The sequence below is a fragment of the Astatotilapia calliptera genome, chromosome 12 (genome assembly GCF_964374335.1).
Source record: "Astatotilapia calliptera chromosome 12, fAstCal68.1, whole genome shotgun sequence".
NCBI classification, from domain to species: Eukaryota; Metazoa; Chordata; class Actinopteri; order Cichliformes; family Cichlidae; genus Astatotilapia; species Astatotilapia calliptera.
Genome location: NC_137433.1, coordinates 38,854,072 through 38,870,431, shown reverse-complemented (window position 1 = coordinate 38,870,431; position 16,360 = coordinate 38,854,072). Strand labels below are relative to the sequence as shown.

The 16,360-nt window shown below is 42.2% G+C and overlaps 1 protein-coding gene across 4 annotated transcripts in view; it reads left to right on the top strand.

Moving 5' to 3' along the window:
* The window catches only part of LOC145432246 (protein mono-ADP-ribosyltransferase PARP14-like), a 60,358-nt gene that overhangs the window by 8,308 nt on the left and 35,690 nt on the right, over positions 1–16,360 (top strand). For all 4 annotated transcript variants that reach the window (XM_080308947.1, XM_080308945.1, XM_080308946.1 and 1 more), the window contains 5 exons: positions 920–1,093; positions 1,727–1,852; positions 8,638–8,811; positions 12,613–12,738; positions 15,547–15,645. In XM_080308947.1, coding sequence (XP_080165073.1) covers positions 920–1,093; positions 1,727–1,852; positions 8,638–8,811; positions 12,613–12,738; positions 15,547–15,645 — 699 coding nt within the window. The remainder of the gene's footprint in view (positions 1–919; positions 1,094–1,726; positions 1,853–8,637; positions 8,812–12,612; positions 12,739–15,546; positions 15,646–16,360) is intronic.

Sequence of the window (16,360 nt, the reverse complement as noted above, 5' to 3'; positions counted from 1 at the left end):
TAACCAAGCCCAATAGGACTCCTCCTTCAGTCTGGTGGCTCCCTTCACCTCTGGTGTGCACCACCACCTTGCGGCCACAGCTCAGTGCAGCAGCTTCGGCAATGGAGGTGCTCAACATGGTCTATTCGGACTCAATGTCTCCAGTCTCCCTCGGAATGCTGTTAAAGCTCTGCTGGAGGTGTGCGTAGCAAATCTCGCAGACTGGGGTCTCTGCTAGGCATTCCCAGCGCACTCCCATTATACGTTTAGGTGCACCATGTCTATTCAGGGTCCTCCCCCACGACCTGATCCAACTCACCACCAGGTGGTGATCAGTTGACAGCTCAGCCCCTCTCTTTACCTGAGTGTCCCGAACATATGGTTGCAGGTCTGGTGATATGATTACAAAATCGATCATCAACCTGCGATCTAGAGCATCCTAGTGTCACGTGCACTTATGGAGACTAATCTAACATGATAAACCGACGAGAACATGCACACTATAAATACATACAGAAGGGAAAGGGAACTTGAGATGAGACACGGACATAACTAAGCACAAACAGAAACATGATGGTTGGGGAGAAACACACGTGACAGAAGGAATGGGTCACAAGGAGAAAACATGCAAACAAGAGGAGGAGATGTGAGACAAAGACATTACTGATATACATGAAGGGCAAAGGAGACTAAAACACAGGGACGAAAACACTAGGGGGATCTAATAAACATTACACTATCATGGCAGCCTAGGCAAAATAGAAATGAGCTTAAGATAACTAAATGAACTTAAACATAAACCAGAAACATCAAAATAAAAGAAAACTCCATACACTGGGTCATATGATCCAACATCCTGGCAATAACAGACCGAACAAAAGACTCCTTCCCTCACTGCTCACAGACACTTTCTTTGATCACGTTTGTGTGTTTCTCTCAGACTCAGAGTCGTCTCAGAGCTGTGCAGTGGTTTTGGAAAACGTCACACACAACATGTCCACAGATCTGCTCTCCATGCTGGTGGAGAACATCTCTAGGTTGGATGAGAACGGCTACAGCATGGAGAGGATCCTGGAATCCAACAAAGCTGTGGTCACCTTCAGCAGCCCTGCAGGTAGGAAGCAAACAGCTGGACATTTCCACATACACAAATACAACAAGGCAATACAAGGACGAACATCCAAAATCCCCTTTAGATTAACCTTTGAGTCTAATTTTAAACCTGACTTTATACAACAGTCACAGATCTGATCTGGAGGTGCAGAGAAGAGCCCATATTCAGATATTTTTTCCACACAGATTGTGTAGTTGATGAATGGGTCCTCTTTTTGATGTCTAAATATTTAGTACTTTGAGATTTCAATAATGTAAATGAATGAATGAACACAAATGAGTCAACAGACACAATATTCCTCTTCGAGCAGGGAACTTATCATCTACATATAAAATAAGAACACAACACGTAGGACCTGATTTAATATTTTTCTGTGAACACTACCAGTACAACCATTCCTTCTGTTATTTATTAAAACTGTATTCTAACATTGAATCAGGACCCATTACAAAGAACAGCACACAACAACAGCAGGTCTGTCTCCAATAAATTGAAATTAAGAAATTTAGACATACATTGGGAGCTTCATTCATTTCTGAAAACATGTCTATATAATAGTTTATAGCCCCAATCTGCTCTCTCATCCTCTGAAACTGTTTCAGTCTGAAAGGATTAATCTGGAGTATTTTGCAGATGTGGAGCGATTCCTCTCTGTAAGCCAGACCAGCACAAAGATGAAGAAGCAAGGACTGACTGCTCGGCCTTTGGAGGCAGCTACGAACATCCGAGTGCAGAGTCCTCCTTTGACTGTGGTAAAAGGTACTAATCTTGTGCTATTTTATATACAGAGATGCAGTTAATTCATTTTATTAATTACCTGCCAATAGCAGCAACAATTGGCTGCTCAGAATTGAACACATCTGATGAGGAACAAAGGAGCGATTGATGTCCAGATGACAATAATATAGTGTAAGCAAAGGTTTTACATGTTTCTGTCTAAAAAAAAAAAAAAAAAAGGTAGTTAAGATCTGTTAGAGAATGCCAAAGAAAATCGATATAATTTTAATGAATAGAAATACTTTCCTGATAGATTTGTTGGGGACTGTGTGAGGTCCTGAGGATTGAGACTCAGGTGGAGTGCATCATTTAGCCAGGGGATTATAAAAAAAAAAAATATTCCACCGTATAAACCGGTAATCTGTGTGAAACAGCTGACTTGTAACATTTTCAGCAGAACACAACATTATATAATGTCAGCTCTTTATTTGTTCATGAGGTAATGAAGTAAGTAAATAAAGTTTATTTATTAAGCGCTTTTCACAGACAGGCAGTCACAAAGCCCTGTACAAAGATTAAAATAAACAGTACAATCAATAGACATTATACACTTCACCTTTTACATTGTGTAAGTTAAATAATGTGAAGAATATAAAATACATAGATTAACAAAAGGCTTGTTTGAACAGAAAAGTAGTGATGTGCGATACCACTGATTTCCTTTCCGATACCAAGTAATATTCAGGGTGGTATCAATGATACTGATCCGATATCGATACTTTGTACAAAAACTTATTTATTGTATCTCAAATTATAGCATCATAATGATTACAGGACATAAGATAACTTGTTCTTATCACTTAATGCAGAGTTCATCATATAGAAATAAAAATACTGAAGTTGTGCTATTTGAACACCTTGACTGCCTGCAGCACTAAAGGACTCCGTGAGAGACGTCTGTCCCTCTCCTCTTCAGTTCGCCTCAACATACGGTTGTCATGCACTGTAAAATCTAATTAGTTCACAGAACTCAAAAAAAAAAAAAAAACTATGTAAACTCGTTGCCTCAAAAAACCCCAAAAAATAATTCAGTAACGTTTTACCTAAGATGATTAAGCTATGGCAACTTACCCATTTTGAGTACACTGTATAGCCTCTTTAGTTCCCAGAACTCAAAACTCAACTAAATGAAAAAACAATTTGTGGTAACCTGAATATGATTAAAAATAATTAACAACACTTTTTGTAATGATGTTAAAATCAGCCCAACTTTTAATTCAATTTTATTTATATAGCGCCAAATCACAACAAAATTCGCCTCAAGGCGCTTCATAGGTACAGAGAAAAACCCAACAATCATGTGACCCCCTATGAGCAGCACTTTGGCGACAGTGGGAAGGAAAAACTCCCTTTTAACAGGAAGAAACCTCCAGCAGAACCAGGCTCAGGGAGGGGCGGGGCCATCTGCTGTGACCGGTTGGGGTGAGAGTATGTATTTTCAAACACAAAGTATAACAGCCAACATACTGGACATTGTTCTGCTGAACAACAAACAATTATATTGCCATCACTGTTATAATCTTAGAATGAAACAAAGTCTCAGATTTAATTATTCTGAAAAGTTTAGGCCTACCAAAACTTTGTTTTGTACTTACATTACTTATATAACCGAAATAAAATATATGTATTGTTCTGTCACAAGTGCAGTCTCTAATTTAAACAACAAGTTTTTCATTCCAACACAGGAGCTGGAATGTTGTAATATTTTAAGGATGGCTTGTTTTCAGTCCAGGCATTACTGCCTGAATGATTGTCATTGATTTAGGTGATCCAAATTTAAGTGCGGAAGAAAGTCTTTAACTTCCCTTAAGTACAGTGGCAGTGGATGTGTGTTGGAGATGCAATGAGCTTGAACCTGCAGGCGACCATCTTCACTGACCACACCATCTGTGACGGAGGACTCATCTCTCCTGTTGTCCTGCAAGCAAACAATCATATTTTTTGGAACACGAACTTAATTGCTTTCTTAAAACAATTTTTCTGCATTTGGTATAGAACAGACTCCAATTTACACAATCTTAGGCTCCCTGCCCACTGGAGAGGTGACATTCTGTCCCACTTGTCAGTCTAGATAGCCCTGACCACCAATAGAGCGGGCGAGCACAGCTAACTCCTGGCATGTCGTTTTCAACCCACCTGCGGTCTTTTGCTACTTAGGTTAAACATGATATATATATAGTTAGGGCTATGGATTCAAAATACACCCCACACCCCACCCCTAACGGTTGCACCTCCCGAAAACGTTTGTCTAGGCGCTTATCTCACTTTTTTATTTCAAACAATAAACAGAAAATTTCACAGACATATTTTATAAGGTTTTTAAGGCTGTGGTGTTCATTTTTAAGTAACATGAGCCCAGCGGCAGCAGCAATGCTAGGCTAACACTAACTAGCTAGCAAGATTATAAACCTGGTGCTAAACTAAGAGAAGCCACAAAATCAGTTTGAATAAGAGTAAACATTTACTCACAAAGTCAGTGTATCAGGTAAAGATCCACAGCAATGACAACAATAATCTCTTGAGCTGACGCTTTTCTAGGTTTGCTCAACATATTCCAGAAAAAATGCTGGAGCCATGTAAAAGCGGACTGATCTGTGCTAGGGAGGAGGATGGTAGTGTCGTGGCATTTTCAAACCACATCGTTTCATCCTTCCGCACTGAGAAGCTAAACTTCCCGCTTACTTCGTTTTTCTAAGTAAAGAAAACTCAAATAAATTGAGTTGATCAGCATTTTTGCATAAAAAGTACTGGTAAGTTACTTAAATTGAGTTCTAATAACAAATTGATAAAAATTGAGTTTTGCCTACTTAATTTTTAATTAAACACAATATTACATTTTACAGTGTATTCTGTGATGTGATTTACTCTGAGGTGTTTTACATGGCTAGTGATGTTGCCACAACCATACATGCCAACCCTCCCGATTTTTCCAGGAGAATCCCAAATTTCAGTGCCCCTCCAGAAAATCTCCCGGAGCCACCATTCTCCCCAATTTCTCCCGATTTTCCACCCGGACAACAAAATTGAAAAACCATATCGCAGAATTCATAGCGTGGCCCAGCCAATTCCAGTTTCCCACAATGGCGGCAGCTGCTTAGTTTTAATATTACTCTTATTTCTCTTTCTGGGTCGCAAAAAACTTTTAACATGTTTTCAGGTGAGAATGTAGCTGTGCAAACTTCAAATATCTGAGCCGACACATCGTTTACAAACCCCCGCAGTCTTTCACTACTTGGGTCAAACATGATATATAAGTCACTTTGATAACTTAAAAATGTTATTGTTTGGCTTTTTCAGTGTTTTCTTTGTTCGTGAGTAAATCGGTTTGGCTGAAATCAAAGTTATTAGATTAGATCAAATTAAATTTAACTTTATTAATCCCTCGGGAGGGTTCCTGCGGGGTTTTCACACAGCTGAATAAACATCAAACAGAAAACAAATTAAACAAAGTGTGAGACGGTCGAGAGTTTATGCCAGTGCCGGTTATACTTTAGATAGCAAGGAGCAGACGGCAGAGTTTTACTCCACCGAGGGAGCTCGTGACTACCCGGCTTTTTTTAGACCGCGAAGGGCGGGTCCTCAGGTGGAAGCAGCCTCTGAATTTGGACACCCCCGCTGTTTCCGGGCCGGCCAATAACAACGGTGACATTTAACTTATTTTATCCGATAAATAAGCCCGCCCCCCCAAACAGCCCTTTTGAATGTCTCCCTAGTATGGCCACAACATCTCACTTTTTTGCCACATGTATCGCAAACCACGTCTCAGCTGTTTGTGGAGGTAAAATACGTTCGCACATGACTCCAATTACGCTCAGCCATTGTTGTGAGTGCCCACACCAAGGGGTTGCGAGACATTTATACAGCCGTATTTCGCACATGACTATCAACGGCGGAAGAGGAAGTAGTTCCTTTGAATGTAGACAATTAGAATGTTATAGTTTCTTTCCACTGTGTTCCTGTTAATGATAAACTACAAATTTACCCTAAATTACTAAAATATCGATATTTTAATGTGAGAATCGATTCTAGAACATAAATGATTGGTATCGGAGGAATCGATATTTCAGGATCGATCCGCACTTCACTACAGAAAAGTTTAACTGCTTTTTTAAAGGATTGTCAGAGTCAACCAAACGTAATTGTGGTGGTAGACTGTTCCACAGCCTTGGGGCAACAGACTGAAAGCCTCTGTCCCCTTTTGTCTTCAGTCGAGTACGGGGAACAACCAACAGACTGAGTCTGTGAGCGAAGAAGGTGAGCAGCAGTATATTTTATAAGAAGCTTGGATAAATAATCTGGGGCCTGGCCGTTTAATGCTCTGTATGATAAAATTAATTCTAAACTCTATTGGGAGCCAGTGTAAAGAATATAAGGCGGGAGTAATGTGAGAATGCTTGCTAGAACAAGTTAGTAGTCTGGTTGCTGCATTTTGTATTGCATGAATGAGTTTCTCCAATTCTGCTGAAGAGACCATACGTCACAGTTTAGAGATGTTTCTTAAGCAAAAGGAACGGGACAAAGATTTTACATGAGTCAAGGCTCAGAGAAGAGTCAAATATTACTCAAAGATTTCAAATATTTGACTTGACAGAAGGACAGAAAGGAGCAAGAACCTGACTAATTTTAGAATGTAGTTCAGGAGGGGGTATGATCATGGTCTCGGTCTTATTCGTGTTTAATAATAATGAAAATGGATTGCATTTATATAGTGCTTTTCGAGATGCTCAAAGCGCTTTACAATTCCACTATTCATTCACTCTCATATTCACAAACTGGCTTAGAACGAAGTAGTTGCTTGAAAGCCAATCAGAAACCCGAGTTAAGCACTGGACTAGGGTTGACAGTCTATCCAGCTGATGAGGCTTAAAGGACATATGCAGCTGGATGTCATCATCATAAAAATGATAAGACAAGTGGCTAAAAGACTGAATAATGCCAGCTAAAGGAAGCATATAAAAAGAAAATATTAATGGACCTAAAACTGAACCCTGTGGCACTCCGCAGGTTAGGGCAGCAAAGTTAGAGGTGAACTTATCAGTCCTAACAGAAAAAGTCCTCTCTGATAAGTAGGAAGAAAACCAGTCTAGGGCAGAGCCAGATATACCAGCCAAAACCTTAAGCCTGTTAAGTAGAATTTTGTGGTCGATGGTATCAAAGGCTGCGCTAAGATCAAGTAAAATGATCACAGAACAAATCCCTGCATCAGATGGGGGCCTCTGTCAGTGCACCCCGGGGTGGCTGTGGCTACAATGTAGCTGCCATCACCAGTGTGTGTGTGGATGGGTGGATGACTGGATGTGTAAAGCGCTTTGGGGTCCTTAAGGACTAGTAAAGCGCTATATAAATACAGGCCATTCACCATCAGATGCCGTTAATAGATCATTATAGACTTTTAAGAGAGCGGTCTCCATAGAGTGCTGCTTTTGAAAGCCAGACTGAAAAGGGTCATAAATACGTAATTTACATAATAGGGACCTGAACTGATTTTCAACAATTTCTTCTAGTAATTTACTTAAAAATGGCAATTTTGAAATAGGTCAATAATTACTAGTGGAGCTAGGATCTAAATTCTGTTTTTTAATAGAGTTACTTCTGCATGTTTAAAATAAGGTGGAACACAGTCTATCTATATACACACACACACACGCACGCACGCACGCACACACACACACACACACACACACAGCTGTGTACTGCCTTTTGTTCCTGGAGAAGGTATTTAACTGAGAGCTATGCTAGACTCTGTGAGACTTCGCTGACCGTCTGCCCCAAGTAGGCTCTCCATCAAGCTTATTTTTCTGGGGTTTTTTGCGTTTTGGTTAAAGAATGTTAGCTACTGCTCGCCGCTTGTCTGCAGGCTTTATTTAAATGGAAAACATCCACAACAGTGTGATTGGAGAAAAGGTAAATGACCCATGACAGCAAGGGGTATCTTCATAAATGGTAGCACTTGGGGAGATGGTCCATTCCTTCTGTCCATCACCTTATTTACGAAGTAACTGAGGAAAGTATTACAATCTTCATCAGAAAGTAACAGAGCATGCTGGGGTGGTGGAGAGACAATACTGCTCATGGTATCAAACAGAACTCCTGAATTATTTTTATGACGTTTTATAAGATTATTGAAGTAAAACGATCTGGCCTCTTTGACTGACTCACTATATAAGTGAAGAAGTTCTTTGAAGTGTTGACAACGGACAATCAGACCAGTGGACTTCCACAGATGCTCTGATTTTCGACAGGAGCGTTGAGGACCAGAGTCTGATTATTTAACCATGGTGTGGGAACTAACAGAGCAATGACTGATTTTGAAAGGAGCAACCTGATTGAGAATAGCAAGACAGTGTTCATTAAAAGAATTAGTTAGAAGGTCAACCTTGTTGGAAGAAGTTTTAAAATTACAAGACAGGAAAACTTAGAAATGATAGAGTCATCAATAAAGCGCTTGCAGCAGTATGAGTAGGCCCTGCTACATGCTGAACAAAATTGAAAGAGTCCATAATGTTCAGGAACTCCCTAGTGGTACTATTTGTTAAGTCATGCATATTAATGTTGAAATCTCCAACAATGATGACCTTGCCCATTTTAATAGTGGAAGTTAATAATTCTTGTAAGTCTGGCCTCAAATCCTCCCCCCTCCCCATTCCAATTAAAGAAAGAGAAATGTTGCTGAAAGTAAAGTTTTAGGATTAACAGACCGAACAAAAGCCTCCTTCCCTCACTGCTCACAGACACTTTCTTTGATCATGTTTGTGTGTTTCTCTCAGACTCAGAGTCGTCTCAGAGCTGTGCAGTGGTTTTGGAAAACGTCACACACAACATGTCCACAGATCTGCTCTCCATGCTGGTGGAGAACATCTCTGGGTTGGATGAGAACGGCTACAGCATGGAGAGGATCCTGGAATCCAACAAAGCTGTGGTCACCTTCAGCAGCCCTGCAGGTAGGAAGCAAACAGCTAGATGTTTCCACATACATAAACACAAACACAACAAGGCAATACAAGGACAAACATTCAAAATCCCCTTTAGGTTAACCTTTGAGTCTAATTTTAAACCTGACTAAACTGTCTAAATATTTAGTACTTTTTTTTTTTTTCTGCCTGTCCCGTTTGGCTCTTTTGCATCAGAATTGTTGTCTAAAGGCAAAGAAAGATGCCCAACGGATTTACTTTACCAAACTGACCATCCCAGCCTTGCCGTAATGGTCCATTTGATTCACCTTTTATTGTTTATTTTATTTTCACTTGCTGAATACGGGACAGACTTGACTGGGGGAAAGAAGGAGAGAAAGAAAGAGAAACAGCTGAGAAGAGGGACGGGGGAGAAGGGCAAAAAACAAAAACCAACAGAATGGGCAGAAAAAAAAATGCATATATCAATCACCTGGATCACCTGTTGAGAAAGAAAAAAGAAAACAAGCCGAAGAGAACAAGAGTAATAGAATAAACAACATCACAATGATATATGGGAATATGACAGTAAATACTAAATGTTAAACATTATTGTGCAGCACATAAGATCAACAGAACACAGTGTGCTTTGAGGTAGGAGCCAAAAAGGGTGTAGTTTGTGGGTGTGATCACCCGTGTGTACACCTGTGAGCATGGACGCGCTTGTTTTTTTTAAAAGGTTCCTTCATGTAATGATCTGCTAGAGGGTGTGGGGGGGCCACAGCCCCGTCCTCCAGGGCATGAAGCAGGTGTGGAGGAGATCAAAACTCCAGACATCCAGAGGCCCTCAGAACACAAGAGACCAAGGAAGACCAACAGAGGGGCAGCTGCGCCACTGTCCCAGAAAGAGCTGAGGAGAGTCCCAGATGAGGGTTCACCCAGCAGCCGCGGAGCAGAAGCCAGGGGGAGTTGCAGTGACGCGCCCGTGAGCTCCGCCGGCAGCCAGCTGTGCCTGAGTGACCGAGCCCCAGGCCGAGAGGTCGGGGGCACCCCACCCCCGAAGTGGACCGAGCGAGCCCCAGGCTCCAGGCCCCGATAAGCGGCCACCAAGGAGTGAGCCGGTGTGTACCTGGACGCCCATCCTCAGACACAAAGAACCACCAACGCACCGATGTCTGAGGGGGTCCGCCACTGGCAGGGGAAGTGGTGGTGGGGGGAGATAGGCCTCCAAACCTTGGTGGGCCTGAGGTGTCCCCAGAGAGGTGGCGCCTGACACCCAACCTGACATATAGACACAGACATACAGGCACACACAGATACAAACATCCATTCCCCCCCTCATGCTCTCATATGCACTCACTCCACACTCAACCAACGTGGAGACAGACATAAAGAGACGCTGTACACACGATCACACTCCCCAAGCGTACTCTACAAACCGGGTCTAGGTACCCCTTGCCCCTGGAGGGGGGAACTGCACCCAGACCCAGGTGGTGTTACCCTTTTCCCTGCGGTGGGGAGAGGCAGACCGCCCCGACTCCGTAGCAGCAGGGAGGCCCCACACTCCAGACCGCAGTCGGACGGCCAACTCCTCCTCCTAGCCCCCCCGCTCCAGCAGGCTGCAGAGAATGGGGGTGAGAGAAGACTCCAAACCTCCCTCCACCCGCTCATTGTAGTGTTGATGCATGTGTGTTCTAAGGTGCATTTAAAACCCAGGAGGGCATGGAGCTACCTGCCAGAGAGCAGCAGGTAAGCGCATAGTCCCTCCTGCTAGCCCTCAATGTCTACGTGTATTTAAAATTGAGAGGTGGGCAACCACGCGAGGGGTGAGGTGTACACCCTGATGGTAACTTGGACTCCGTGTATCGTGCCCACCCCCAAGATCCTATATGTATGTGTAATGAGAGTGTGAGTAATGTGAATGTCTAAGTTGTGGGATAAAATTGAGGCAGAGGCAGCCAGAAGGGGACGGGGGGGGTTAGCCTCCTCTGCACCCTGGTGACACACCCCTACTCCAAGGTCCTGCATGTGTGGGTGGTTGTGGTGGAGCGGGAAGAGGGAGGCAGCTGGAGATGGGGAGGGAAGGAAGGGAGGGGCAAGTGACCCCTCCCTGGGGCCAGCTCCCCCGCTGACCCCAGTAGGCACCCCCATACTCCGCGACCCGCCAGGGAAAGGGGGCCCAGGCCCATCCAGACCGGGCCCAGTGCAGCAGCGCCGCCCGGCCCCACAGAGCCCGGGACAGTCCACCCAACCCCACCACAGAGAAAACTGCACCCACCCCACCATCCACTCATCTTCCAGACTACATAAGACAATAGACGCCCAGGCTGAGATCTTCCTCCACCTCTCCTGTATCTCCCCTTCCTGCAGAGAGTTCCTGAAGAGAAGAAAGCTCCTGCAAGATGTGTCAATCTCCCCCACCAGTTGAAGAGCCCCCCAGGTGGCTCGACGCACCGGCGGCACCCTGCTCCAGGGCTGGGCCCCCATGCACCCACCCGCACACAACCCCGGCAACACACCTACCAGGACCCAAGCCCCTGAGGCCCGACCAGGGCCCCAGCCCAGAGACGGAGCGCCCCCAGAACCTCACGCCCATCCCGGACCCACCCAGGGGCAGCCAGGCTACCAGGTCAGTAACCCACGTCCGTCAGCACAGACCCTCCCCTAGCCCCGCTGCATGCAACCACGAGGAAACAGTCACCGGAGAGCCAACAGAGCCCCTAATCGGACATGACCGCTACCCCGGGTTGAGCCCCCCAAGGAAGATGCCTCCGGGGAACCCCCCGACGCCCTAAGCCTGTCCCTACCCCCACACCAATCACAACAGTGAAGGCGGGACCAAACTATGACCCCCCACCCCCACTAGGTGATGGAGCTGATCAAAGGAGCCCAGAGCAATTGATCTGATGTGGTGGCAGAGGCTGTATCAAGACTAATGTAATCTAATAGATAATTTCTATATTGGTTAGAATTAAGATTATTTTTATTTTTCCAGTTCATGAGGACTGTTTTCTTGGCTATGCATAGGGCAGTGAAAACCATATGGGCTATATTCTTTTCTGAAGTGACATTATCTAAGCTGCCCAACAAACACACTAAGGGGGAAGTTGGAATGTTACATTTCAGACACTTTGATAAGTCTTCACATATCTCGCGCCAAAACTTCTGAACTGGTGGACAGAACCAAAGAGCGTGGATATAATTGTCCGGTGAATTGGTTTGGCAGTGTGAGCAGTTGTTGGTAGACGTGAAGCCCATCTTGAACATCCGATGACCTGTATAGTGCACTCTATGTAATATTTTGTATTGAATTAATTGAAGACTGGGATTTCTAATTAGATGAAAGGTTTTTAAGCAAATCTGAGACCAGAATATTTAGTACTTTGAGATTTCAATAATGTAAATGAATGAATGAACACAAATGAGTCAACAGACACAATATTCCTCTTTGAGCAGAGAAACTTATCACTGCTCTCCTTTATCACCATTCTGCCACTGCATCTCAACATCTTTGTTGCTTTACATACAACATAAAGTCGTCTACATACAAAATATGATCACAACATGCAGGAGCTCATTTAATATTTTTCTGTGAACACAACCAGTGCAATCATACATTCTCTTATTCATTATAACCTGGATTCTAACCTTGAATCAGGATCTATTGCAAAGAACAGAAACAGCATAAAACCACGCAGGTCTGTCTGTAATAAAATGAAAGAAATTTAGACATATATTGGCAATTAATTTATTTCTGACAACATGTCTATATAACAGTTTATAGCCCAGCTCTTTTCTCTCATCCTCTGAAACTGTTTCAGTCTGAAAGGATTAATCTGGATTATTTTGCAGATGTGGAGAGATTCCTCTCTGTAAGTCAGAGCAGCACAAAGATGAAGAAACAAGGACTGACTGCTCGGCCTTTGGAGGCAGCTACGAACATCCGAGTAGAGAGTCTTCCTCCGACTGTGGTGAAAGGTACATGTGGTCCGTTGCTATTTCAGTTACACTGGCTTCCTGTTGAATTCAGACTATATTTTAAGATCCTGGTTTTGAGTTTTAGAGCTTTGCATGGACTGACACCAGCTTACATCTCTGATCTTCTACAGCCCTATGTTCCCCAGGTCCCTGAGATCATCTGATCAGGGCTTATTTGCTATAAAATACACTAAGATGAGACCTAAGGGTGATAGAGCTTTTGTCAATGTGGCCCCTGACTGTGGGACTCTCTCCCTCTGAGCCCAAGAACTGTGTAAACGGTATTGACTTTCAAAAAACAACAACAAAAAAGAAAAATTCACCTTTTTAGAATTGCTTTTGGTTAATTTTTGCCTGTTTTATGTTTTTGTTTTATGTGCAGAACTTTCTGATTCTCTGTCTAGAAAGCTGCTATATAAATAAAATTTTACTTACTTTACTTTTACTAGCAATCCATACATTATTAGTAAAGCTGCGATTAAGGCAAGGCAAGACAAGTTTATTTGTATAGCACAATTCAACAACAAGGTGATTCAAAGTGCTTTACAGAGACATTAGAAACAAAAACAAATAAAAAGCATGATTTAAAATTGATTAAAACAAGCAAATAAACTAACTAATTAACAAACAAACAAACAAACAAACAAACAAACAAAACAGTATATAAAATCAAAACAGATAAAATCAAGACATTTAGCTGCTATTAAGACATTTAGTAAGTAAGTAAGTAAAGTTTATTTATTAAGCGCTTTTCATAGACAGGTAGTCACAAAGCGCTGCACACAGAGATTAAAATAAACAGTACGATAAATAGCAAAATGCACAATATACACAATATAGAGGTTAAATGTAGATTAAAAATGTAAAAAAGTAAAAAGCATTGGTCAACAGAAAGCTTGTTTAAACAGTAAAGTTTTTAACTGCTTTTTAAAGGATTCCACAGTGTCAACCAAACGTAGTTGTAGAGGTAGACTGTTCCACAGCCTTGGTGCCACAGACTGAAAGGCTCCGCCCCCTTTCGTCTTCAGTCGTGTTCGGGGAGCAACCAACAAACTCTGAGTCTGTGAGAGGAGATGGCGAGCAGCAGTGTATTTTGTGAGAAGCTTGGATAAATAATCTGGGGCCATTTAGTGCTCTGTACGTTAAAACAATAATTTTAAAACGAATTCTAAAATCTATAAAATAGGAGCGATGTGAGCTCGCTGGGTAGAGCGAGTTAGTAGTCTGGCTGTTGCGTTTTGTATAGCTTGGAGGCGAGAAAGAGATGGTTTATCCAAGCTGGTAAACAGGGAATTACAATAATCTAAACGCGATGACACAAATGCATGGACAATTTTTTTCCAGTTCAGCTAAGGAGGCCATATAAGATAAGATAAAACTTTATTAATCCCTCGGGTGGGTTCCTCTGGGAAATTCGGTATGTCGCAGTTTAGAAATATTCCTTAAATGAAAGAAACAGGAACGAGACAGAGATTTTACGTGTGAGTCAAAGCCCAAAGTACAGTCAAATATTACTCTAAGATTTCGAATATTTGACTTGACAGATGGACAGAAAGAGGCAAGAACCTGACTGATTTTAGAATATAGATCAGGAGGAGCTATGATCATGGTCCGAATTAAAGTAGTACAGCATGCTGAGTTGCAGGAGAAACAATACTGTTGATGGTATCAAATATAATTCTTGTGTTATTTTTATGACGATTTATGAGATTATTGAAGTAAGAGGAACTGCCCTCTTTGACTGACTCATTATATAAGTGAAGAAGTTCTTTGAAGTGTTGACGATGGACAACCAGACCAGTGGACTTCCACAGACGCTCTGATTTTCGACAGGAGCGTCGAGGACCACGGGTTTGATTATTTAACCATGGTGTGCAGGAACTAACAGTGCAATGACTAGTTTTGAGAGGAGCAACCTGAGTAAGAATGGCAAGACAGTGTTCATTAAAAGAATTAATAAGAATGTCAACATCATCAGAAGAAGGTTGGTTCCCGCCACCTCCACGGGCCCGCATCCAGCTCCGGCAGGTAGACACTCAGCCGTAAATTGAGAGACTCACCTTTCAGCTCTCTCTTCAGCACAACAGACCGGTACAGCATCCACAGCACTAATCCGTCTGTCGATCTTTTGTCGATTTTTTTTTTTGTTATTGTTATTGCTATGTCTGTTTTTTATTACTATGTGCATATTAGTATTGTACAGCACTTTGGTCTACCAGGTGTGTTTTTAAAGTGCTATATAAATAAATGATGATGATGATGATGATCTCCCGCTCCCTTCTCCCGTCACTCGTGAACAAGACCCCGAGATACTTAAACTCCTCCGCTTGTGGCAAGATCCCTGACCCAGAGTGGGTGCTCCTCCCATTTCCGACTGAGGACCATGGCCTCTGATTTGGAGGTGCTGATTCTCATTCCCACCGCTTCACACTGGCTGCGAACCGTTCCAAGGCGAGCTGAAAGCCATCACCCTATGAAGCCAACCGAACCACATCATCTGCAAAAAGCAGAGATGAGATCCTGAGACCACTCAAGTGAAAGCCTTCCGTCACTTGACTACACCTTGAAATTCTGCCCATGAAAATTATGAACAGAATCTGTGACAAAGGGCATCACCCACCAGGAATGAGTCCGGTGGGTGTTGGGCTCCTACTTTGGTGTTTCATGATGAAAAAAAATGTTTGATGAACTCTGACACTCGCTTCATGTTAATGTGAAATTTCATAGAGTGACCAGGACAATAACCTTTAGAAAGTGAATTTCTCCTTTAAGCAGCTGTAAAACTGTGAATTTCTGTCTTATTTCTAGACATGCTGGAGCTGTATTTCGAGAACTGGAATCTGCCAGACAATATCATCATGATTCCGGCTGAACAGGCTGCCATCATCACATTCAGCGACCCTAAAGGTGCTTTTAGTTTTTTAAACTTAATAGTTTATAAGTGACTAAATTTAGGATTCAGTTCGGTATATATTCATTATTTTAATTTGGTCGTTTCAACAGATTATAAACCCACAACAATGATTTCTCTCAGTAATCCACCAGAGTTTAGTGAGCTCTAACAGAGATCTAGATTAGAAGTTGGGATAACGGTGATGGTTTATTACAAAGTTCCTACACATCTTTAAACGCAAATTGTTTAGCAAAATATGGACAAATGCTTCTAACTAAGCTGTCACAATGTATACTGTATGATTAATAGTTCCCTTTACTGGAAGCTAAGCAGCTAAGATGAAAACAAGGACAGATGATGCAGACCAGGAGTAAGAGCAAAGTTATTCTCGTGTTTTTGCTTATTTAGTAATTTAATTCTAAAGCAGGGGACACCTCTTCAGTAGCCAGGGGCAAGTGGAAAACAAAATAAGCATAACTTTTTGAGCTTTTAAAAGTGAACCTGGGCAAAAAGTGACAGTTATTACTAAAGATGATGAGAATAACAAAAGGTATAAGTTTAATGTACGAACAAGTAGTTAAAATTACTGTACAAATAGTTAGCTAACTGAAAAATGGTAAACTGTCCAGATCCTTATTTGACATTTGTTTAAATAACCTAATTTCAACATGAAATGTGTTATAGAGAATGATTCTGGCCAAATGAGTAACGTCTGAAATACTCATAATT